Source organism: Alosa sapidissima, chromosome 15 (assembly GCF_018492685.1).
Source record: "Alosa sapidissima isolate fAloSap1 chromosome 15, fAloSap1.pri, whole genome shotgun sequence".
Lineage (NCBI taxonomy): Eukaryota > Metazoa > Chordata > Actinopteri > Clupeiformes > Clupeidae > Alosa > Alosa sapidissima.
In genome coordinates this window covers 18,773,063-18,798,108 of record NC_055971.1, presented here as the reverse complement: position 1 = coordinate 18,798,108, position 25,046 = coordinate 18,773,063, and the positions used below count along the sequence as shown (strand labels likewise).

Below are 25,046 nucleotides of genomic sequence, written 5' to 3'. Positions count from 1 at the left end.
TAAACTAAGAGGTTGTATAATGGTCAGCTAGTATTTAATGAAGTGGCGGCATTCCTCGATACCTTGACCAGAATATGCCAGATACATTTCATCTGGATAGCTCTATAATCTTTTCAATCAACACACGGTATTACAGAAGAGCAATTAAGTTATTCCCTTGATCTCTAGTTTATCCAAAACTTCTGCAGACCGCTTTATATTATATAAAGCTCTGACAAACATTTCCATAAAGTAATTAAAAATTAAGATAAAAAACACAACTGCACACAAAGCCGAAATGGGAAACTTTTTATTAATGCATTTTAAAATAACATCAAATATCCATTCCAAAAAAAAAAAAAATCCATATTTTTTTCCATTTACTTAGAATCCAATACAGTATATTTTGCGGGACACTTGCTCAGAAAACAAAAGAAGTAAAAATGCAAAGTAAAAACTTAAAAAATAAAGGGCAAGTCCAAGGCTGTAGTAAAGCGAAGAAGGTCCTCTGGTGCACGTGGGAAGTGGTACATACTTGTAAACGTATGGAATGTATTTATGTACTGTACAGTGTCACGCAGGGGAGGGCCTGCACTAGGGTCACATGATCATCGCTGCTGGGGAAACACCCGAGTCAGAATTTAAAATAAAAATAAAAACAATTACACTAAAAATATCTATACAAAAAAACAATAATAATATAATAATTATAATTCGATTGCTTTTAACTTCCCTTTTCATAACTCGTAGGTCTATAAAAAAGCAAGTTAAAATAGAAAAAAAAATACTTTGACTCTGTATCCTTATGCTTCTTTTTTCTTAACTTTCTTTTTTTTAAATCTGATGTGAAAGTTTTACGCAGGGCCCCGTCTCATCAGCCCTACTGCCAGGCTGAGAAGGAACTTGTAAAAATACAAAATGGCCTCTTTAAAAACGTCCCCTCCACTGACCCTGTATGCTCAGTATATTGCCCCACTCGCTGCTTGTGTGCGAAGAGTATCCTCACCCTTGACTGGCTGCCTTATCACCCTAAGTGTTTCTATTTCGACTTTATACATATTTGTGTGCATACCCGGGCTTGAAGACTCAGCTGACTTGAACATCACTAAGTGAATCCTGTGTACAGCATTTAAAAGAGACTGTCGGTGTGTGTGTAACTCCGTGTGTGCGTGTGTGTGTGTGTGTGTGTGTGTGTGTGTATGGGTGTCCTTCTACACACCTGACAAACTGCTCTGGAAAGGATACGCAGCCTGGTGGTCACCAGGCTTAGAAAGAGCAAGCCATGCACGCGTGACTACAGCAACAAAAAAGACTGAAGGCCAGGGTGCGCACCTTGATCGAGACACACCGACCTGCTTCAGAAGGACTAAGAAAATATTCTCGACTACAGCAGTCACCAGTCATATTGCCTTTAATGTCAGACAAGACCTTTTTTTTTTCTCCTTTTTTCAGTTTTTTAGTTTAGATTTTAAATATGAAGTCCCCTACCCATCCCACCCCCTCCCTCAACTGTGCCTTATGCATGCTTGGTTATGAATTACACAGGAGACAGATTCTACTGAGGAACAACAACCGTCAGTTACATCCTCCCTGTTACCTGTCCTTAAGAGTGAAAAACAAAACTTTTTTTTAATATATATATATATATATATTTTACATTTCATTCAGTAACCGTAGGCCACATATATATCTGCTAAAGAGAGCTCAACCATGCTACCGTTACATAAAAACCCGTCAAAGTTTTTTTTTCTCCTTTTTTTTTTTAAATGTAGTGTCTGATTGTGAGGCTCATTACAACCTTGCCAGGCAGCAGGGTGTTTGATCCACTGAACCGGCGGTGTGATTTGAGCTGGACCAGTCAGAGCCTAAGCTGCTCTTTGGGTTTAGCTAACTCTGGTCGTCACTGAATTTCACTCCTTAAATTATTCATCCCAAAGCACAGAGTCAATTTCATCTCCAGGGCATCTGTCACTGGGGTAAAAACTACAATGGAACAAGTAGTCCATCCCAATTTCACATTACACTATCTACTGCTAAATTTATGCAGTTTTGAATGGGATGGTATCAAGGATGCATTGCAGTCCATACAGCAAAATAGCTGATGCCATGCTGCCATATTAACTGTACTGTAACCTTGCAGCATCCATTGCAGCTGTAGCAACCTACTGCCATCTTGTGGCCCAACCTAAAAAATACAAGATATTTTAGAGGGCCATGTTCACACATAGCAGCAATGCTCCCTCACATGCTTTCTGCAGAAGACAAGGTTTCCCCTCAGCTAGCAGCTAATTTATTAGCCAATGAGTTCTAGTGCCTATTGGGCAAGGGGGATATATCTGGCCAATCACCCTGTTCTCAAGTCAACCCTCTGGATCACCATGGTTACCCTTCTGACGACCCTGTATGAGCAGGGATCTGACAAATAACGGTCCCAAGTGTTAAACTAATGAAATAATAATAATATATTTCTTATTGTCATCATAATAATGTTATATTAATATGGTGCAAAATAAAATAACTCCACATTGGGAGAGACAAGAGGAACAGAAAAAGTGATAGAAAAAAAAATTAAAATCACTATTTCAAGAAAAAATAAACAAATCTCTTCCTGTCTATGTATGTAGTGTCCTGTCCTGTTGTCCAAATAAGAGTCAAGAATGTCAGTCATCCATCCGTGGAGTGGTAGTGCTGCTCCAGTCTGAGGCGCTGCTCCCCACTCCTCTCCTCTTCTCACAAAGGAAGCCACCCAGATTTGGGGGAAGGGTTGGTGGCCTGGTGTGGTTCTTCTCCATGTGTGTTTGTGTGTCTACAAGTGTGTATTTATGAATGATGTTTGAGTGGAGGGCTGGACTAGAGTGTGTGGGTGGTGTATTTGAATGTGTGTGTGTGTGTGTGTTTGCATATATATGTGTGTATGTGTGTATGTGTGTCTATGTAACGTTTTGCATTCTGGCTGGTCTGGTCTGGTCTGTATCCATGTGAGGTCAGTCAGGTGGGGCCAGGTTGGGTGTGCGTCTACATGCCTACATGGCCAGGGAGGCAGTGGCGGGGAGAGCAGAGGGGGTGTTGGGGGTGGAGGCGGTGTGTTTGGGGGGGGCCAGGTCCAGCAGTGCACGCACCGTCCCAGCCACTTGGGGCAGACCCCGCTCCTCCAGGATGTGGAGCGGGAGACACAGCTGGGACTGACGACACAACACAACAGACAAACAAACACACGCACGCACGCGCACGAACACACACGCACGCACGAACACACACGCACGCACGCACGCACGAACACACACGCACGCACACACAAATACAAACAATCATTGACACACAGGCAGGCATACACACACACACACACACACAGATGGAGGACGGGACAAAACATGGACACAAAAGACAAAAGGGGGGGGGGGGGGCAAAAAAAGGGTATGTCAATGGATAAATAAATCATAAAAAAAACACATCAACTCAAAAGTCAAATCATGGAGCTGAAATCTCAACTCAAAATAAACAAATGGAGAACATGTTAAACTCAGGCATAACTTAAGAGGCAATGCAAGAATGAATAAACAGAAAGAAAGAAAGAAAGAAAGAAAGAAAGAAAGAAAGAAAAACCAAAGCCATGACCTTGTGGAAGGGGGGGGGATAAACTGAGGAGAACGAGAGAGGAAATAATTGTGCAGGGGTGACGCACACCGAGATGGGATTGGGGGGAATACGAATTCCCTAGATCACACACACATACAAAACACAAGCGTGAGCGACGTCATGGGAAGTCATTCACCAGAGCTGAATGACTAGGGTGATAAGCCTACGGGTTACAAGCAGCAGTGGCACAGGGATCCGATATCAAAGGCCCCTGTCTAATGGAGGGCAGGGTCTGATTCTGCTGTGTAGTGTGTGGACTGACCGTGTGAAGCTGTGGGCACTTGTTTGTGTGTTGTGTGACTGCAGCCGACGAAGAGACAGAGAGGGAGAGAGAGAGAAAAGAGAGAGACAGCACAGCAGATCCTTCCGTCGAGTTTATTAGTGAAAGCGCTCAAGGATGAATTGTCAGGTAAACAGAAGGAATAGCAGGCACATGGCACTCAGACAACATACACACTCACACACAAATGACTCAGTGGCTAATAACACACTACACTTTCTTATCAGTCTAGGAAAACCGAAGCATACACTCACTTCCACTATTTCCTCCTGGCAATATTGCTCCAGGAATTTGTAATGGCTTGAAATGGTACACCCAAAGAGACAGCCCGGCCATGGGTGTGTATTACCACCACGCCTGACCAGTCATGTCATCAGTGGCTCCTTGCCTAGTATCAGGTGTACATTTCTAGGTCAAATTGGTTGGAAGGAGACAGTCACTGTGTGTTTGGCAAACCATGGTGTTTAGCCACCATTTTCTAACCTATTCTCGTATTGATAACAAGGTTTTTATCCCCCTCTTGAACGCTCTTCACCCCTAAAAGATTCTTTTTTTTTTTTTTCCCTTTTTCTTTTTCGTTTCCTACAAAACACGCACGGTAAAAAAACAAAAACGCACAGCCTAGCAGTCACCGCACAGGTCTTCAGTGCACTGATCAGGACAGAGAGACCTAATTTACCCCTCCGTGGACAGGAGCCCGTTCACAAACTGGAATGGAAGGGGAGGACGGCCCTCTAGGCACAGGTGATCGATTGTGCATCAGACATCAAAGGCTCTTGGTGGGGTCGGGTAGGGGGGGGGGGGGGGGGGGGCAGGGCGGGGATGCGGAAGAAGTGAGCCTTGATTAACGATAATCATTAAGAATAAAACCATCAGTCCATGGTACACGCTCTCAACGTCACAGGCTTGGTCTGAAAAAACGAGGCCATCAGTGAGCAGCAGCAGGTAAAAGGTGAGTTTGAGGACGCTCAGGTGAGACGAGCAGCAAAGTCGTTATGTGCTTCCAGAAAGCAGCAGCTTGTGTGCTTTTGCGCAAACCATCACTCGTCTGCCTAACAACACACTTCAATACGCTGAATAAATCTCCATGCAGAGAGACACAAATGACAGAGGGTTGCCTGCCTGGTCTATTCAACAGAGGGGTGAGAAAGCTGACGGGTTTTATCCAAGCCGAGTAGAAGCACATCTGACACTAGTCACCATTTGATGGTGGTCACATGATTATGAGCAGGGACACAGTGGTTTCTGCTCAGCTGGTGTACAAACCTGCAGCCCTATATCAGCCATGGTCTGTGACCTCCCTTATATAGAGCACATACTGGATGATGTAATGAAATCATTAATTGATTTTTTTTTTTAACTAATGGGCAATGTAGGTACCCCCCTCATTTGGACAAACATGCTCAAGGAAACCAGACAGACACACACACACACACACACACGTAAGATAAGGCACAACAAGGAAAGTTTAGGGGATCATTTCAGCAAAGGATTTGACACAAATATAAAAAAAAAATGAATAAAAAAAACTTTGTCTTAACCAGTGGCAATTAGTATGCTTCATTAGTCCCATTTTAAACCATCCTGTTGGAAAAACAAAGTTAAGACGAGTAGCAATGAGACGACGGGGAGACAAGGCCAAACACGACTCTGCGCAGACTGGGTCTGAGAGACAGGAAGTATCCACAAGCAGACCTGCTCCTCATTCTTAAGGCTGAGAGAGTCCTGCCCACTCTTGTGCTTTTACCCCTTTTTTTACGGGTTCAGCTTGCCGTCAATCAGAGTGCTGCCATGGGAACAGGTGGCTAAAAAGGTGGGGGATCGGAGAGAGTATGGCATTCTTCTTTTACACTCGATGGACTGAGACAAAGAAGTGCTATTACTGGAGGGGTTGCAGCGTGTGTTTCGTTGGTGTATGAGCTTATACATGATGATGAGGGCCGCGGCCGCCATACAGTTTGAAGAGACGGGTTTGAAGGACTGCCGAGAGTTCTGCTCAGGGGGGTTTTGGGTTGTGCGGTGGTGGGAATGCCGGTGGACAAAAGGGCGTCTCAGTTCATAAGCGGGGCAGCAGGTGGCAGTAGAGCGCGCAGAGCAGGGACATGATGGAGAGATAGAAGAGGGCGAAGCCGGCCAGCTGCGCCGGAGGGGAGGCCAGGGGTGGGGGCGCCCGCGAGAGCAACTCCGCCAGCGTCCGCAGCACGCCCCTGCCCTCCCCCCGCAACACCTCCCCCACGGAGCACAGCCTCTCCTGAGAGCCCACCGCCAGACGACACACACACACACACACACACACATATGCACATGCACACACATACGGAGAAACAGAGAGAGGAGAGGAGATGGGGTGTAGAGGTAGTCATGGGGTAAGAATGAGAGGAGGTAAGAGGTTACATCATCAGAGAAAGAGAGGAAGTGATCAAAGGGAAAGAGTCATGGTTGGAGAAAGAGAGAGAGAGAGAGAGAGAGAGAGAGAGAGAGAGAGAGAGAGGATGAAGAGGGGAAAAAGCAGAGAGGAACGGTTAGTGGCAGACGAGGTCAGTACACAGAGACACACGTCATCAGTTGAGTTAGCCAGCCGTTACATAAATAGCAGCCAAGGCAGGGAAGATGCCTCCCCCTCGCCTTACCTGAGGGACCCCGATTCTGCGGCACGCCTCCAGGAAGTTCTCCACATTCCGTCGACACTTGGCCATCGTCAGTTTGGGCTGCAGAAGGAGGGTGACGCATAGCGTGATTAGTGACTACCGAGCACCAGTTAACACAAGGCAACCGCCGCTGTTACACTGTGACACCCTAAATCACCAGATTAAAAGTACCACACAAGCAAGTCAACCATGGTTATATAGCGGAACACACGCACTGTGTGTAAACAGAGTCGTTTTCCCTCTCATCTCATTGAGCTCACACAATAAAGCATGTCAATAATACATTCTGCCACTACACAATATAGGCAAGTATTAAATTATGATTACTGATCTCTAATCTGCTCTAAACACACAACTTTGCATTTTGTTTTCCACTGTATTTGCCCTTCAGCAAAGCTGCTGAACCCCAAATACTTTACAACCAGTTGCTTAATACCCCACCAGTGTTATCAACACATACGGCATATGGCTAGCTGCAGCTCTAACTGTTAAGTCATCTGAGAGGTCAGAGTAAGAATGCAGATACTAAGCCCATTCCCTTCCCCCCCCCCCGGGCTTTTCCCCCCAGACGCACCACAGCAGGGGAGGGGACGTGGATGCTGGGCACAGATCTGGGCCGCACGTGGTTGGCCAGGTGGCACAGCACCACCCCGTCCGTCAGCGCTGCGCCCAGGTCACTGGGCAAGGACACTTTCAGCCGGCACTCAATGTTCTGCAGAGAGAGAGAAAGAAAGAAAGAAAGAAAGAAAGAAAGAAAGAAGAAAGAAAGAAAGAAAGAAAGAAAGAAAGAAAGAAAGAAAGAAAGAAAGAAAGAAAGAAATTAAGAGAGAGAGAGAGAGAGAGAAACAAGACCACACCACACCACACCGCACACTGTCAGGACGTTTCGCAACAATGAGCACGATGCTGCTGCACTAGTCAATGTCAAGACAATGCAGCAGGAATGACGCGCAGGAATGACGCACACACACGCACGCACACACACACACACACAGGACTGTGTGTCTAAGAACTTTCAGATTTATTATTTAGAATTAAATTAGCTGAATTCAAATTAGCGTAGGTAATTTGAATATTAAATTTGACCAATTTTGTTGGCAACTACAAATCAAGTCCAAATCTGCAACAACTGTGCTGTGGTCTGTTGTTAGAAATGAATTGATGAGAAGGTATCACTACGATCACCCGTCTGTACCTTTCTCAGTTGATCCACAAGCTCCGCCTCTTCTCCCACAAGCACCTGGGTTGGGGTGGGTGTGACTTCCTCAGGCTCTGACCGAGGCACTGTGGAGTCACCTAGAGAGAGAGAGAGAGAGAGAGAGAGAGAGAGAGAGAGAGAGAGAGAGAGAGAGAGAGAGAGAGAGAGAGAGAGAGAGAGAGAGAGAGAGAGAGAGACCATTTCTCAAACATATGTAACCCTCAAGGTGCCTCGTCACACAATTTCTAACTCATGCACATACATTCATACATACATACATACATACATACATACATACATACATACACACACACAAGGTTTTTTTCCCCCCGAGATATTGGTAGGAAATGCACAAGTGAGTGCAACTTCCAGAACATAAACAAAGGCCTTTGAAAGCCAGCAGCCTTCCTGCTTATCAAACATTTATTTGCTTGTCTGTCAATTTCACAAACCATCCTTTTGATGGCACTGAAAGATAACAGGCTTAAATTGATTTAGGAAAACAAGTTGGATGTGTCTGGTGTTCTGCTCCCTTTTCACACATTACTTATAGCAACTGATCAGGTGTGCAGGTGACGGTCAGCTGTACTGCTACTGACCGCACATACACCTGACAGTAACTTTCCCTCTAACAGTTTTAGTGGCCTTTTCTGCTAGTATTGGCCACTGCCTCATCCACACAGGGAGGGGTGAAAAGAGTTGCATTTAGGGTGGACTGGCAGCTGTATGAGTGCGCTTTTAGCAGCAGGCTCGTCCAATTGTAACAAAAGTGCAGGATGAGGACATCTAATTGAATTACACCAAAAGCGACAACACCTTTTTTCTGCTTGGGCAGGCCAACATTTCATTTTCCTTGAGCAGAGAAAAAAAACCCTGAACACACACACAGAACAAAACAAAAGTACCCTTACTGGGAATTTACACCACAAGTGAGATGTGAAACGTAAATTAATCAATTTTCACTGCCTCCGTCTCTAACAAGACACAACAATGTGTTTTTCTATGTGTTCGCTTCACATACACACTGTAAATAGAAGTAAAGCGTAAAACGCACTCAAGGCAGACGGGCCACCGAAAAACGCTTCAATAACGCCTCTGATGTAATTTCCCAGTTCCACACAAAAAAAGGACAGACTCCCTCTTTCACAGACACACACTTGCACGGTTATTCATATGCACACACATAAAATGGGTTAGAACATTAATCTCCTGTGACAGCTGGAAGTCTATTGGTGTTAATTAACAGCCCTGCTGATTAATCCTGGTGAATGGAAAAGGGTCAACACACACACACACACACACACACACACAGATCAGCACCCCCACACACAAGCCACACCAATGGCAAGCGAAGCAGAATGCAGTGAGGTCAATGTGACAGAAGCGGCCAAGGCCTTGCAGAAAGCAGCACCACTGCTAAGAGGTGACTAACACAAGCGAGCGGACGACGTGGTCAGAGCCCGTCTACGGAGAGCCTCCCCACTCTCTATTAATCCCATACAAACCGAACTTGGCTGCAGTTCACCAGAGTTCACCTAGATGGCGATCGCGGGCGAGTCCAAAATACATGGGGTCCTATGGAGCTACATGGCTACATTTATTGTTTTCACCTATTTAACAACTGAAACCCTCAGATTTTATTTTATTTTTCGCAAAATGGATATGGATTATCAATCAAAAGTGAAATAATCCAGGAGTCATGTCCTTTCGTTTTCTTACAGAATGGGTCGTTGTTGCCCATAAAACGCTAGCATTGATGCTATGCTATGCTATGATCATGCTAATGAATGACGTCATTGACACGTTTGAAAGGCTTTTTAGAACAATTAAGTGACTTTAGAAAATATAATACTCAACCAAGTGTATTGTCTTTGCCTCCCCTTTCGAATACAATATTCAAATTACTTGAAAAAAATTATATCCTGAGAAAAGTGGATTTTGAGGGGTACAGCTCCATAGACCTCCATTCATTCTGGACTCGCCCGCGAGCGCCCCTAGATGCAGTACCACACCGGAAGCGTTCCGAGAGTGAAGGTTCTCCCCTTATTAGACATTCTCCGACGTGGTCGTCAGCAGAGCGTCTAACAGCATGCCACAGAGGGTCCCCTAAGAGTCGCGACCCCTCCGCATCCACCACCGTCATCACCACCCACCTCTCTTCTTCTCCTCTCTCTGGCTGAGGCGGTACAGGAAGCTGTCGGGTCTCGGGGCGGGGCCGCGGCAGGAGGGCGGTGCAGTGGGACCGGGGTAAGAGGGTGATTGGAGGGCTGCAGGCGAGAGATGGGCGTGTGGGCCAATCGGAGAAGGAAAAGAGTGTGGGGAGGTGGTGAATTTGGTGAGCAGTGGATAGTGAATGGAGAAGGCACTAGCAGGTGAATGGATATTGTGTGGAGGTGTGTGTGTGAGTCTCTGTGTGTGTTTTGGGAGGTCGTGGGTGGGGAAATGCTCAGCACTAAGAACCCGCATGGGACAGGCTTATAATGCAAGACAGACATAATACTCAGAGAGCCAAAACAACGGCAGACTCCATCAAATGGACAATGGGACCTAAACAAACTGCAAAGGACACTGCAAAAGGTGACTGTAGCAAGTGCTATGCTTGCTATGCACACAAGCCAGTGGCTCAGACACTTACCTGTGGGTGCCAAAGGTGAGCGGTCTTCCCCTTGCTGTGCACAGTCCAGAAAAGGGGCAAGATGGGACAGAAAAAGGCAGATCATTTAAAACGTATGGTAAACTTATGGTGAACGTATGGTGAACCTGTAGATCTTTAGAGCATAACTGAATCTGCCATTTCAAAGGTTAAGCATTTTACCAGCTGTGTATCCTCTTGACATTCCTAAATGCTACATCACTACTGAATCTCAAATCAGACCAAGTCCCTATGCAGCCATTATAGGTTCTCAGCAGTGAGAGCTTGAGCTTCCCTGCTTGGCAGCAGTACCTGCAGTGGACAGGAGGGGGCGGTGTCTGAGCCATGAGAGACACACCCATCCATGGACATCCCAGGCAGAGACTACAAGCGCAGCGCAGGGCCAAAAAGACAAAGAGGAGGAAACGAAGTAGGAAGGAAAATAAAGGAAGAAAAATGACCATTTAAAGGAAGAAGAATATATAAAAAAAAGGATGAAAATGTAGACAGACAAAAGAACACAGAAAAAAACAGATTTACATAACAATAAAACATGAAATTAGCAGGGATTAAAACCGAAATGAGAAAGACATCGAGAAAATTGAAAGAAGGAAGATAAGGACGAAACAAAAGGAATAATAATGAAAGAATGAAACGGGGAAGAAAGATCGTGAAAAGAAGGAGAAAGATATTAAATGTTAGCCATTACTGCAAGCACAGTGCAAGTACTCTGTTGATATATTGAAGTAAACACACACACAGCATGCAGCACAGATACAGGCCACAAGACAACACTGTGTATGTGTGTATTTGTGTAACCACTATTTCAGTATATGTGGACACATTGTGTGTGAGAGAGGGAGTGTGTGTGAGGAAGTGGGTAGAGGTTGTGTGTGTATGTGTGCGTGTTTATTTGTGTGTGTGTGTGTGTGTGTGCGCGTATAAACGTTTTAAGTATGTGTGATTGTTTCACCTGCTTGTGAGTGCCTGGCCTCCTCTTTATAGTGTTGGTGTCAGTGTCTATCTCAAACACCCTGAGAGGCTGGTACTCGCTCTGGCAAAGGCGGCCAGGCCGAGAGAGAGAGAGAGAGACAGAGTGAGAGAGAAAGAAAGAAAGAGAGACAGGAATAGTGGGACAGAGATAGTGAGAGAGAGAGAGGTGTCAGAAGGGAGAACCATAGAGAGAGACAGATAGAGAGAGAGAGAAAGAGAGAGACAGGAATGGTGGGAGAGATGGAGAGAGGTGTCAGACAGAAGAGATTGCCAGAGTGAAAGAGTGAGACATAGAAAGAAAGAAAGAAAGAAAGAAAGAAAGAAAGAAAGAAAGAGCGAGAGAGGGAGAGAGTGAAAGAGGGGACAGCAGAAGGGAATGCCAGAGAGAGAGAGGAAGAGAGAAAGAGAGAGGGGACAGCAGAAGAGAGCAGAAGCTTTGAGCCGGGGTAGGCAGGTAGGTTACTGCACAGCAGGGAGAGGGAGCTCGTGTTAGTCCAGTCACAGCTGAGGACAGGCAGTAGGGACACAGAGGAGGAACACACCCCAGCAACCCAACACAGTACAGTACAGTACAACCCCACAGGCACAACGCCTGCCTAGTAGACACTCGCCATCACTGTCTTACACACTGCTCATCATTCTAGTCAATATAAGCATTACTATCTCATTACTTAAGATAATAGACAGATATAGATAATAGAGATGCAATATTACTTCCACAAAGAAAAACATTAAAACTATCAAAGAGGCAGACAAGGTACAGACAAGGCAAATCAAGATTAACTTTGTGACTTAATGACTGGGTGTTTGCTACGATTGGTGATGGAATCGTGTGTACTTGTTACATCCACCAATCATAACAAGGGATTACGAGGAGGAAGTTTGGGGGAAAGTTTGGGGGAGATGATGTGATTGGGTGTGAATGGGGGAGGGGGCGGGGTAAGCAGGGAGAAGGGGCCACACTGTGCAGTCAGACTCTTACCATGAAAAGGGCGGAGTCATCCGTGTGGGTAGAGCGTCTGGAGGGGTACACAGTCTGGGAGGGACGGGGAGAGAGGGAGTGAGGACGGACACACACATACACACGGACACACACACACCAAGACACGCATGCACACACACACACACACACACACACACACACACACATGGACACGCATGTGTGCACACACACACACACGCACACGCACACACACATATGGACCACACACACACGGGAACAATCATGGACTCACACACTCACAATGCAGACACACACACACTTGGACACACAGGTATGGACAGACATGTGCACAAGCGGATGTACACAAACACATTTTCACACACACACACATGCGAGGGGTACAGAAAGGCAGCTACAACATATGGTCCGGCTTTAAGCATGATGGTAGAGGATGGACAGAATGGTGAAAAAGAGGAATAGAATGAAAGAGGGAGGGGAGAACACTCAAGTAAAGAAGAGAAACAGTAAAAAGCAGAGTTTCAATGGGACAACGAGAGCCAAGAGCACACAGAAAAAAATACCACCCTACTGTCAAGAACAAGACAAAAGCAACAGAAGGTGGAAATACTGCCGCAGTGATTCCAGACATGGCCTATTGGAGGGTTTTAATAACTGGGCACCGCTGGTTACTACTGTTGCTATGTGTGCCATCTGTTGCAGAGACTTCAGGAGGACAGAGATACACACTCACCTCGCCGTCTGTAGGGCTCAGCTTAGTAGGGCTCTGGGTGGCTTTGTGCTGTAAACGCACGCACACACACACAGAGACACAGACACACACACACACAGAGTGTCAAATAATTGGTCATAGTCATGACCAGCTGGTTTCATTGACCAGTGTCTCAGGTTTACTGTGTGCGTGCGTGACTGCGTGTTTATGACTTTGGACATTCTTGTAATATAATCTTGCAATTAAGCACGTCCGAATCTGAGCATGTGTGTGACAAGAAGTGAATCATATTTTCTGTCTGTGGGGGCCCATTGGTGTGAATCCACACACTGAGCTTGTGGCTGTTTAGCCAAAGGTCACACTGAAGTCCCCCTGAGCTTTTCTGAGATGTCTGTCTGATGTGTCAAAGGTAATCTGAGGTCTACGGTATTAGGTGAGGTATGACATTGTGAGACTGTGTGAGGGAGAAAGTATGTACAGATGTGAACATGTGCGTAAGTGCAGCGATGAAGCTCAATTTCTTATTCTGTGTGTGTGTGTGTGTGTGTGTGTGTGTGTGTGTGTGTGTGTGTGTGTGTACACATGCACATTGACATCAAGTATTACGACCTCTCTTTGGAATGAAGAATATCTCAATTTGTCATATAATGGCTGTGTAGCGTTTGTGTGTGTGTGTGTGTGTGTGTGTGTGTGTGTGTGTGTGTGTGTGTGTGTGTGTACCTTGACGTAGCTCATGACGGCGTCCCTCTGGACGGAGCGTGTTTTGTGCCGCTCCTCTTCGTACCGCAGCGCTGCCAGCTGGGCCTCCCGCCGCACGCGTTCCACACCGACCCCTGACCTCTGTGAGATGGACATGAGGAGAAAGAGAGAGAGGTGTAGAGAGAGAGAGAGAGAGAAAGAGGGAGACAGAGAGAGAGAGAGAGAGATGAATCAAGAGAGTTTGCAGAGGAAGACACTAAAGCACTCAAAGACTAGGAAAGATTTTCACAACAGATACGAAGACCACACACAGATAGACAAACACAAAAATAGACAGATAAACACGTGTCCACACCCATAAACAGACTCACATAGAGACCTGCACATTCAAGCGTGCACACACACACACACAAACATACAAACACATAACCACACAACACACACACAAAGTAGGTGCAATAGCCTGCTACCTCCCATCTCGCGCACACACACACACACACACACACACACACACACACACACACACACACGTATGAAGCTGCAGTAGCTCTTACCTGGCCCTGTGCTGTAGAGGATGTGGGACTTGCTCCATCTGGAACACTTCTACAGGGAGAAACACAGAAATGTGACACAAACATCTAAACACCCAATCATTTGTTAATTAACTACAGCCTTGTGTATTATTTAGTAGTTAGTAGTAGTTTAGCAGTTAGTAGTTAACAATGTTTTTCCTTTGTTTTATGTTATTTTATTTACCTCCTTCAGTAAAAAATACCAATATGAATAGCATCTGAGCATAATAATAGGACTACTATGGACATGTGGGTGCATGTGGGAAGGTGTGTGTGTGTGTTTCCTCTGAGGGCAAACTGACGCAGTGGGAGATGTCGTGTATGCACCTGTTTTGGAGGGAACCGTGTCGCCTCGGGTCATCTGTCCTCGTATCTCTTGAAGAACCGGACTTCACAGGAGAACCCTACAATGCGTGTAGTGTAGGTTTAGTATCGTAGACATACAATATATGCACACACAGTGACATACTTACATTCACATAGACACATGCACTAGGCAAAAATACTATTTGATAATCACTGAGAATTAGTTGACTATAAATCAAAAGTTGCCCTGCCACCCACATTGGGAAATTTCATTTATTTATATCTTTATTTCTGGAGACAAAACTATTATTGCATTAGCTATTCAATATGCTATAATTATGAAAAATATTTCTTTTTCGCATTTCCAAATTTCCGTCAAGGATTCCCGGGACACTGAAAGACCGGGGTACACGAAACTTGGTGGGCATGTAACCCCACATGGATAGCATGGAACCATCGTTTTTCGTTTTGATCTTTAGCCCCCCCCCCGCTGGACTGGACCCCCCAAAAGGAGGGTAGGGCAGACACAGTTTTCTGTAAATATCTCGAGAACCGTAGGGCCTAGGATGACCAATTCTTTCCGTATGTTTGCCTCCAGGGGTCATGTTAACCCATTCCATGTGCACACATGTGCATAAACAAATACACACGCACACACATACATTCACAGTAATCATACGTATGACACATACTCACACAGTAGACATATGTATGCATGCATGCACATGCACAAAAACACATACGCAGACAAACACACAAGCACGCGCACACACACACACACACACACACACACACACACATAAACATAAACGCACACACACAGACAAACACACACATGCACACAATTCAATAATTTCTCAGAATTATGAACAGGCAAGATGGGGGTGGGGTTGTATAAAATGAATTTTACATGTGAAATCTATGAACTAATCATGTTGGTACTTGTTGTCTAGCAGATACCAGTGAGAATTGAGTGCGGATAATGCAATTTAGTGAGACAGTTAGAATCATATAGGCCTTTCAGCATGATTTATTTTTGTGGAAAAAATGTGCTGGACTGGTCGGCGGTCATATTTTGTACCGCTCTGCGGTACATCTAGTTAAATTAACTATTGGATATTCAAAAATCGCGACCCTTCCCTAACACAGCGGTCCCCAGTCGGGTTTTTGGCAATGACGGCAACTAAGACCAAATTGCGCAATCGACTGGACATTTCAAACACACTGAGGGTGTCACTGTCTTCCATCACCCCCAGATGGAAGCTTCTTGTTGCAGGGAAACAAGCACATGGCTCGCACTGATTATATTCGTAATGCATGTTTAGTTCCCATGTTTTGTTCCCATATTTTGTTAAGCATGTTCACACTTATAGATGTAGCTTCAAGTTGTTCAATATTCATAGTTCATATTGTTCAATTTTCACTTCTTCAAGTTCACGTTTTTCACATGTTTAAGAGATTGTTACCTTCACTGTTCATACATAACTGGAGCTAGTTCTTTTCAAGTAATGCATGCACAACACATGGAACATACACATAGACACACACACACACACACACCTCTCTGGTGATCCGCCGCTCTATGTAGGCCATGAACTGGGAGCTGAGGCTGACGGCGTCTGACGTCCGGCTCCTGCTGCTGCGGCCCTCCTCCTCTTCCTCCTCACCTGTACAGCTGTCGATGAAATCGATCTGCTCAATCTCCGACTCCACTGACAAAGAGAGACAGGCAGACACACACGTTTACAATTAGCAGACCCTTTTATCCAAAGCGGCTCACATACAACAACTTACACTGACACGCACGCGAGCAAACACAATCACACATACACAAAGACACACACACACACACACAGGGTTTGGGATAGACAAAAAAAAGAAAACCACAAAAAGACCACAATCACACTCATCCCACTGTTCATTTCCACTGTGGAATAAGAAAATAACTATCATTTTAGTGTTGAAATGTTGACTGTGTTGAAAGCACTGCTATTCTAAAACTATGTTATCATTTAAACAGCCCATTTTGGAACAAATCTGTGGTGTCCTTCTCGCGTACACTCACACACAGACAATGATTAACGCACACTAACAAACATGCAAACAGACACTCATGAATAAACATGCAAAGATACACACAAACACACACAGGACATACACACAGACAGACAGACAGACAGACAGACACACACACAAAAAGAGGAAGTATCTCACATGTGCCGTTGGCGACGACCGAGCTGTGTTTGCTTTCGTCGCCGCGCTCCCTCTCCCTCTCCCTCCGTTGCCTCTGCTCTTTGGTGATCTCCGCCACTCTCAGAGGCAGGTCCGACAGCTCGTCCGTCGGCTGCAGGGGGACAGAGGGAGAGAGAGAGAGGGAGGGAGGGAGGGAGGAATGGGGGGATGGATGGAGGGATAGGGTGGGACGAGTGCAGACAGGAAAAAGCCATGGAGGAAAGGGGGACACGGGAGGGGAAGCATTAAAGGGAGAGAGCAAGGGATGAGAAGACAAAAGAAGAGCACAGAGACAGGAAGGGCGATGAGCTCCCGGAGGTCAACATGTGCGAAATACGTCACTTAGGCTCAGGGGTCGCACGTGGCTGTCTGCCCTCTGGGAACAGCTGTGTTATTGTGTGTGTGTGTGTGTGTGTGTGTGTGTGTGTGTGTGTGTGTGATAATATTTGTTTGCTAGCTAGAAGTTAATTAACAACAGAATTTATGATTGACAATTTTATGGAACCGAGCACAACTGCTGGTTGTGTGTGTGTGTGTGTGTGTGTGTGTGTGTGTGTATGTGTGTGCGTGTGTGTGCGTGTGTGTGCGTGTTCATATGATCTAATAGACCTAATCAGATCAAGGTTTGACTGAACGCTCAAAATCCTTTTCTCCATGGGCAGATATCAGTAGTCTCAGCCTGACAAAGTTATGCCTAAAATGCTAGGGACAATATTTGTTTGCTAGCTAGAAGTTAATAAACGACAGAACTTATGATCGACAACTTCATGGAACAGAGCACAACTGCTGGTTGTGTGTGTGTGTGTGTGTGTGTGTGTGTGTGTGTGTGTGTGTGTGTGTGTGTGTGTGTATTACCTCATTGCCTGACCATCTCTTGTCTCCGCTGTCCACGCTGTTGAAGCCAGAGTCCAGTGCTCCATAAGGCCGGCCGGGATACAGTTCCTCCACACTGCAGACAAACCATCACCACACACACATCAGACACAAACACATCTGTCTGCAGTATCCGGTTGTTAAGTCATGATGCAATAACGTGCCGATAATTCTTTCTCCAGGTCCAACTGGTCCCAGAGCCACTTGTTTAAAAATAAAAATTATTTTTTTATTAAAAAGTATTATACTATATTCAGAGTAGCCGCTAAGAAAATTGTTATTCTACTACTCACTTGCTCCCTAAAACTTTTAAGGAGCCCTGAAAATGAGTGAGAGAGTGAATACACAGTGTGTGTGTGTGTGTGTGTGTGTGTGTGTGTGTGTGTGTGTGTGTGTGTGTGTGTGTGTGTGTGTGTAGTATTCAGGTGTTCTGGGCATGCAGTAGACCTCTGGAGGGTGTAGGCTCAGCATATGCACATGTGTGATGCACAAGAACATATCTGACATAAAGGTGCTGCTGATGGATGTCCAGCCAGAGCCTCTGGCAACTTGCCCCGCCCTGTGATCTTTTCCCTACTCCCTACTCCCACCCCCCAGGCTTGCATGTCTCCCTCCCACTCCTGCTAGCAGTGTCCAGCGCTTCCTTTACTGCTGACCCACATCCGCACAGCCTCCTCTGGGCACTTCCTTTGGACACCAACTGACAACACAGTAACACAGTACAAGTGATGGCACTGTCTGAGTGTGAGTGTAAGTGTGTGTGTGTGTGTGTGTGTGTGTGTGTGTGTGTGTGTGTGTGTGTGTGCGTGCGTGCGTGGGTGGGTGCATCTGTCTGTCTATCCGAGGTAGAAAAGTAAGAAGGGAGAAGAAAGGTTAGAAAAAGAGATGACAGAAGGAGATGATGGCAATGAGGGAGACGATGCTCTAAAAGAAGAAAAAAGAAAAGGGTTGCAGGAAAGCAATTTAGAAAATGAGCAAGAAAGAGAGAGAGCGAGCATGTGTGTGTGTGAGTGAGAGAGAGAGAAACAGAGAGACAGATAGGGGAAACATAGTGCCCCCTCCTCTGGTGTTCTACAGCTGTCTCTCAGTAAACAGCTGTTTCCAGGGCTGCCCCCTTCAGCGTTGCTGCTGGCATTCGACATGCCTGTGTGTGTGTGTGTGTGTGTGTGTACTCGATTAAACACAGACAGTCTCTTTACACAGGCAGGAGGCAGAATGGAGCAAGTGACAGAGCACACACTGTTTGAGACTGTTTAACTGTCTGTGTGTGTAAGAGTGAGGGTGAGAGTGAATGTTTCAGTGTGTTAAATGCAGTGTGTGAGTGAGAGAGTGAATGTTTCAGTGTGTTAAATGCAGTGTGTATAAGAGTGAGTGAGAAAGTGAATGTTTCAGTGTGTTAAATGCAGTGTGTTTAAGAGTGAGGAAGAGTGGCTGTTTCAGTGTGTTAAATGTGTGCATTATATCTGATCCAAGAAACTATATCTGATGCAAGAAACTTAACCTGTCTGTATGACTCATGCAATGAATGGCCAAAAGATCTCAGATAAGACTATATACATATAGTCTACTATGGTGTGTGTGTGTGTGTGTGTGTGTGTCTGTCCCTTACCAGTTCCCGAATAGTGGTCTCCTGTCGTAGTCTGGGAGGTCAGGTGCTGTCTTGCACGCCTCCATGTTCAGATATTTAAATATGTGGATCTTCCCCTTTATACAGATCTGTCAGGAGACAGGAGAACAGAACGCATGACTAACATGTCCCGACACAACTCAACCACACCAATCGCTCCATTCAGATCATCTTTTCCACTGGAGGCTGGACTGTGTGCGTCATTGTGAGTGTGTGTGTGTTTGCAAACAATCTTCAAAAGCAATTTGTCCTGTTTAAGGATGTGGGTTGGTCAATTACTGTAGTTTTCAGGTACAGCTATGTGGGTTTTTAATAATGTTAATAACGACTTCAATAGAGTCCCGAAGCCATGACGTAGCGTTGCCAAGGCAGCAATTTCACTGGATCTAAACAAATCAATCTAACCATTGAAATCGCCATAGCGGTGGCTTTCTTAATCTATTTCAATGATTTTACAAAGTTTCTAAGACGTTAGTATATTTTTTACACTGTAGGAATCACATACTACAACATATATTCATACCAACACGATCAAATTCGTGACTACAGAGTTTTATTTTAGCATGGGTTTCCTCCGTAAAAAAGACCTGCATGTAACTTCACAGCATGCGGTTAAAATCCTTAAATTCACAGACGTGTTTTGGCTTTATTTTTTTGGCAAAAAACGTCGCTCTTAACAGCCGCCAGTCTTTGAGAAGACGTGAAATATCCACTGGAATTTTGTTTCTTTCTATTACACCTGCCAGGGAATCCGTGTTATGTGGCTAAGCTGCTGCCTAGCAGGTAAAACATGTTTAAATGGATATATTTATTTTTATTAGCTAGAAATGATGCCACATGTCTAAATTCAATGCTATTTATGGCACTTCGAAAGTTTGTTTAGATCCAGTGATTCTGCGGTCATGGAAACGTTACGTCACACTTCGGGACTCTATTGTAAATCAAGCAGACAACACCTTAAGACTCAGTTAGCAAAGCTTTGTGTTTTTGCGTGTGAGTGTGTCTGTGTGTGTGTGTGATAGAGCAAGTATCTGTGTATTTGTGTACAAACTGAGCGTGTGTGTGTGTGTGTATGTGTGTGTGTGTGTGTTACCTGTGCAGGGGGGCTCTGTAGGGGGTTGTTGTCTAACACAATGCTCTGTAAGTGTCGGAGGTTGCGGTAGCAGACGGGGATGGACGTCACCTTGTTACAGGAGAAATCCAAACGCACCAGAGGCAGCTCTGCCAGCTCTGAGCAGCACAGAACATAACACAGTCAACAGAACATCACAACCACAGGCCACAAAACCGCAACAGAGATTTATGGGAAGGAATATACAACCAGGTGGCCATTACTGCTGAGTACATTCTGACTCTGTCTTGTGTTGCCATGACAGGATTCATAGTGCAATAATGGCTTACTGGTTGTACATTGTCCCAACTTTTACAGAGCTTCATGTTCAAAATCAATTAATATCAATGCTAAATCATATTACTACAGTTTAATAACTAGCTAACAAGCTTCTGTGTAGCCCATCAGAACTTCACAGCTAATGATGTAACAAAGAGTGGTTGCCTATGGCAGGGGTTAAAGCGTAACTCTCGCCAAAATGCATCCTAGGCTCTTTTTGTGAATGTACCCGAGTCAAACATTCGTTTAAAAGCATAATTACGTCCGAAGCGCCACTTTTAAGCTTGACCGTATTGTTGTTTTTGGGTCAAATGGCCTTTTGAATGGGAGTGCTACGGGCACTACTATTTTGATGCATTATGCGTCAAAATAGCTATTTTTAAAACACTAAGAAGGCTCGACACAACATGAAACTTTGACCGAAGTATCACCAGGGTCTCTACACATTGACTCGAGCATTGAGAACATTGTGCATTTTGTACAAAAAAGATTTTGTACAACTCACTTCTTGACTGGCAAGATGGCGGCAAGCAGAAAAACCAAGTGAGTTGTTCCCCTAGCAATCCCATTCAAAAGGCCATTTGACCCGAAAACGACAATACGATCAATCTTAAAAGTGGCGCTTCCAACGTAATTATGCTTTTAAACGAAGGTTTGACTCGGGTAAATTCACAAAAAGACCCTAGGTTGAATTTTGGAGAGAATGTTCAGGCTTTAATGTTCAGATGAAGCTTAAGAAAACACAAAAAAGACCAATCGGAATTGAGCACTGCATAAAGTTGCGGAATGATAAAGTTATATTAGTGGGAATCATCAAGGATTCATTTTAATTTCACAAAAAAGATTTAAAGATTCGAATCCCAAAATACAATGATTCCTTAATATTGTATGAATTTGTGACTAGAATCTTGCTTAACTAAAAATAAATAAATAAATAAATAAATAAATAAATAAATAAATAAATAAATAAATACAAACAACAAACAAATAATTAGGGACTTGTCATGACCATTCAGCGGACTCAGTATGGATGCAACTGATTTTGTTACACTACTGACCATAAAGCACTAAATTCAAAGCATATTTAAAACACTACTAATTAAACCAATAGACTGATTGGCATCTAATGCGATTCAATAACTCTCAACTATCTCAATACTTAACTGCACTGATTTCCAGCCCCTCTCCTAGGTACCATTACCACAACATTAACAAAACAGTGAACATGTAAAATTACAGGGCAAATGCATAACACTAAAACGCACACAGCACAGTAGTAAACACATGGTTATCAGCATCAACACAAATGCACACAGCACAGTAGTAAACACATGGCCTTACTTCAGTGTTATCAGCATGAACACAACAACCCATAACACAAATCACCAAAACATTACAACTTGTAGAACATCAGAGTCTTTTCAAACACAGCTCAAGCAATAGAACCATGCTCAGTGCAACAAGGTGCAACTGTCACCAGATGTCAACACACACACACACACACACTCTGTGCTGTACCTGGGGGCAGGCGTGCCAGGTGGTTTCTGCGGATGTTAAGGTCCCGCAGAGCCTCCAGCTGCCCCACTTGGGAAGGCAGAGTCTGGATCTCATTGCAGCTCACGTCCTGCTCCCAGCGAAAACACATCAAAGTGTCAGACAAACGCACGAGCACCAACATACACTGAAACTGGACAGGCATTCTGCATCAACCAACTTAATACACCTGATTCTCAAAGAGCTGGAAAGGACAACATATATATACACATATACAGTGTATGTATATATATATATATATATATATATATATATATATATATATATATATATATATATATATATATATATATAGTGTCCTTCCCAACTCTTTATGGTTATATCATTTAGCAGACGCTTATATTCAGTATATATGTATATATAAAGTGGCCACTTTCCCATACATGGATGAAGTCAAGTCCTTGACCAAACGACACCTTCATTGAAGCCCTTTTTTAGTCAAGTACTAGACTTATCTATGCTCGTAAAACCAGCTAACTAACCATGTCTATGTCCATCATTCAGTGTAGTCTGGCATGCTCCATGCATGTACAGACATGAATCTTCAAAAAAAAAAAAAAAAAAATAATAATAAGGGCTTATATCAAGTATGCAAAATAGGTCTGTCAACATAACTCTGTAACCAGGAGAAATACTAGCCTGGCAGCTACAGTGCTACACTCTGGGGGCATGAACATGGGGGCTCATGATCATGCCCCCAGAGTGTAGCATTGTAGTTGTCTGGAAGCTCTAAATGTTGGCTCCAGCAACTCAAGCTAGGTAAAACCAACTGTTTTCTGGGTTTTTCCGTAGACAGTACTCAGTGATCTCGAGAAATGGAGATCTATTTGAAAAATTGCCGGATTTCTCCTTTAATGACAATAATCATTTACACTGCTAAAAAACGGGGACACATACATTTTTTCAGAATTGCTATAATACATTTTTTGAAACCGTCTACCCTTTTCTCCATTCTCAAACAACATTCTCAAAAGCTGACAGTCCTTGCAAAAAACAAACAATCACCTCAACACAATTTCACCTGTGCTCAAAACCTAACAAATGTCTGATCAATGGCTACCGATCCAATGTGTGACTGAAGTGTTCGCTTAATTTATTTTTGGAGCAGTGTGTAAGTGTGTCATGTGACTGTGGGTGCCGAATGCCCACCAGTTCAGTGAGCTGTCGGAGTTGGCCCAGTTCCTCGGGCAGGGACACCAGCTTGTTGTTGCAGGCGATCAGGACCTTCAACGGCAGGCTGCACACTGGAGCGGGTAACGTGGACAACTGGTTCCGACTAGACGGGAGAAAAAAAGAGAGAGAGGAGGAGAGGAAAGATAGATTGACAGATAAGAGTGGGGAGGGAGAGAGAGAGAGAGAGAGAGAGAGAGAGAATAAATATTAGTAGGTGTTGGTGTGTAGGTGTATTTTTCCGGGTGGAAGGGAAACTTCAATCCTCCCTAAGTGGGCCAACCATGTGGATCCGTTTAGTTGCACAATTCTCGAAAGAGGAACTAGAACTGATAAATAGGTTCAGATGGTGCAGCACATGGGTGAGAAAACACACACACACACAAACAGGAACTGATATGTCCTGTGAACTGTAGATATCTATCACATGTCAATTTAATTAAACACACTTTAATTAAACATATTATTAAACATATCCTATAAAAATGTATCTGTGAAATACATGTTACATGTATAGCCTTCTGTGTGTATTTGTCACAGCCACAGTGTAGATTACCTGATGTTTAGGTAGGTGAGGGCCTGCAGGTTGACTAGGCTGTCAGGCAGAGAGCGTAGGCAGTTCTGATACAGGTTCAGATTCTCCAGGGACACAAACATGCACACCTCCACTGGCAACTCAGGCAGCCTATTCCGAGACAGATCTAGAGAGATAGAAGAAAAGGGAGAGAGAGAGAAAGTGAGAGAGACAGAAAGAGAGAAAGAAAGAAAACCGGGGAAGGAGACAGGAGGAGGTGAAAAACAGAAAGGAGACAAAGAGAAGAGGAGGAAACAAAAAACAAGTGGAAAGAGAGAAAACAAATGAGTGCTAAAATTAGCTGAAAAACAACCCCAAACAAGTGTGTACCATTCCTGAGCCGTGAGGCCTGAAGACCGAGCTGCTGGCCTTCCCGCCTCTGATCCTGAGCCCAGAGAGTTGCCGTGGCGACGCGCTCCACTCCTCACAACCCAGCTGAATCCTCTCTTTCTTTCTTTCTTTCTATCTTTCTTTCACACTTTCTCTAACCCCCCGCCATTTCCCTGACTTCTTTCCTTCTTTTTCAGTTATTTCCATATTTCTCCTCCCCACCCCGCAATTCCTCCTTTCATTTTTTTTCTTGTCTGTCCATCTCCTCAGCTGAGCCCACAGATGCCCCACACATGCTCCACATGTACCCAGACAGGAACACAGGCGCACAAGCAGAGGGCCACACTGCCCTACCGGCCGTCTGCCTTGTCCACCAGTCCCCTGCAGACAACATGCAGATTAGTATCAGCCCAGCCCTTGCCCCAGACTCAGACCACATTCAGAGAGAGAGAGAGAGAGAGAGAGAGAGAGAGAGAGAGAGAGAGAGAAGGGGAGAGAGAGCATGTGGGAGAGGAGAGAGAAAGAGAGAGAGATGAAGGGTGAGCGAGAGACAGAAAGGGAGTAAGTGAAAGAAAGAATTGTACACCCAGGGATCTCTGATAAAGCTTCCCATGGCTTTCCAAAGGGCCTGTTGAATGACACAGAGGGTAAGAGAAGTTCACAGCCCTGCAGTGGCGTTG

At 44.6% G+C, this 25,046-nt stretch overlaps 1 protein-coding gene across 8 annotated transcripts in view; it reads right to left on the bottom strand.

The window, feature by feature from the left end:
* Positions 1-273: 273 nt before the first annotated feature.
* Positions 274-25,046, bottom strand: part of lrch3 (leucine-rich repeats and calponin homology (CH) domain containing 3) — a 31,649-nt gene continuing 6,876 nt past the window's right edge. The window contains exons 2-22 of one of the 8 annotated variants that reach the window (XM_042064369.1): positions 24,019-24,163; positions 23,442-23,568; positions 22,257-22,362; positions 20,442-20,578; positions 19,331-19,437; positions 17,704-17,797; positions 16,831-16,960; positions 16,177-16,328; positions 14,638-14,714; positions 14,293-14,341; positions 13,760-13,879; positions 13,061-13,108; positions 12,349-12,402; positions 11,347-11,427; positions 10,686-10,757; positions 10,377-10,410; positions 9,895-10,008; positions 7,739-7,839; positions 7,118-7,255; positions 6,526-6,603; positions 274-3,161 (exon numbers count right to left, since the gene is read on the bottom strand). In XM_042064369.1, coding sequence (XP_041920303.1) covers positions 3,003-3,161; positions 6,526-6,603; positions 7,118-7,255; positions 7,739-7,839; positions 9,895-10,008; positions 10,377-10,410; positions 10,686-10,757; positions 11,347-11,427; positions 12,349-12,402; positions 13,061-13,108; positions 13,760-13,879; positions 14,293-14,341; positions 14,638-14,714; positions 16,177-16,328; positions 16,831-16,960; positions 17,704-17,797; positions 19,331-19,437; positions 20,442-20,578; positions 22,257-22,362; positions 23,442-23,568; positions 24,019-24,163 — 2,123 coding nt within the window. In that variant the 3' untranslated portion in view covers positions 274-3,002. Of the gene's footprint in view, positions 3,162-3,974; positions 6,147-6,525; positions 6,604-7,117; positions 7,256-7,738; positions 7,840-9,894; positions 10,009-10,376; positions 10,411-10,685; positions 10,758-11,346; positions 11,428-12,348; positions 12,403-13,060; positions 13,109-13,759; positions 13,880-14,292; positions 14,342-14,637; positions 14,715-16,176; positions 16,329-16,830; positions 16,961-17,703; positions 17,798-19,330; positions 19,438-20,441; positions 20,579-22,256; positions 22,363-23,441; positions 23,569-24,018; positions 24,164-25,046 lie in introns of those variants that run through there. The other 7 variants (XM_042064368.1, XM_042064371.1, XM_042064370.1 and 4 more) reach the window with 7 other exon arrangements.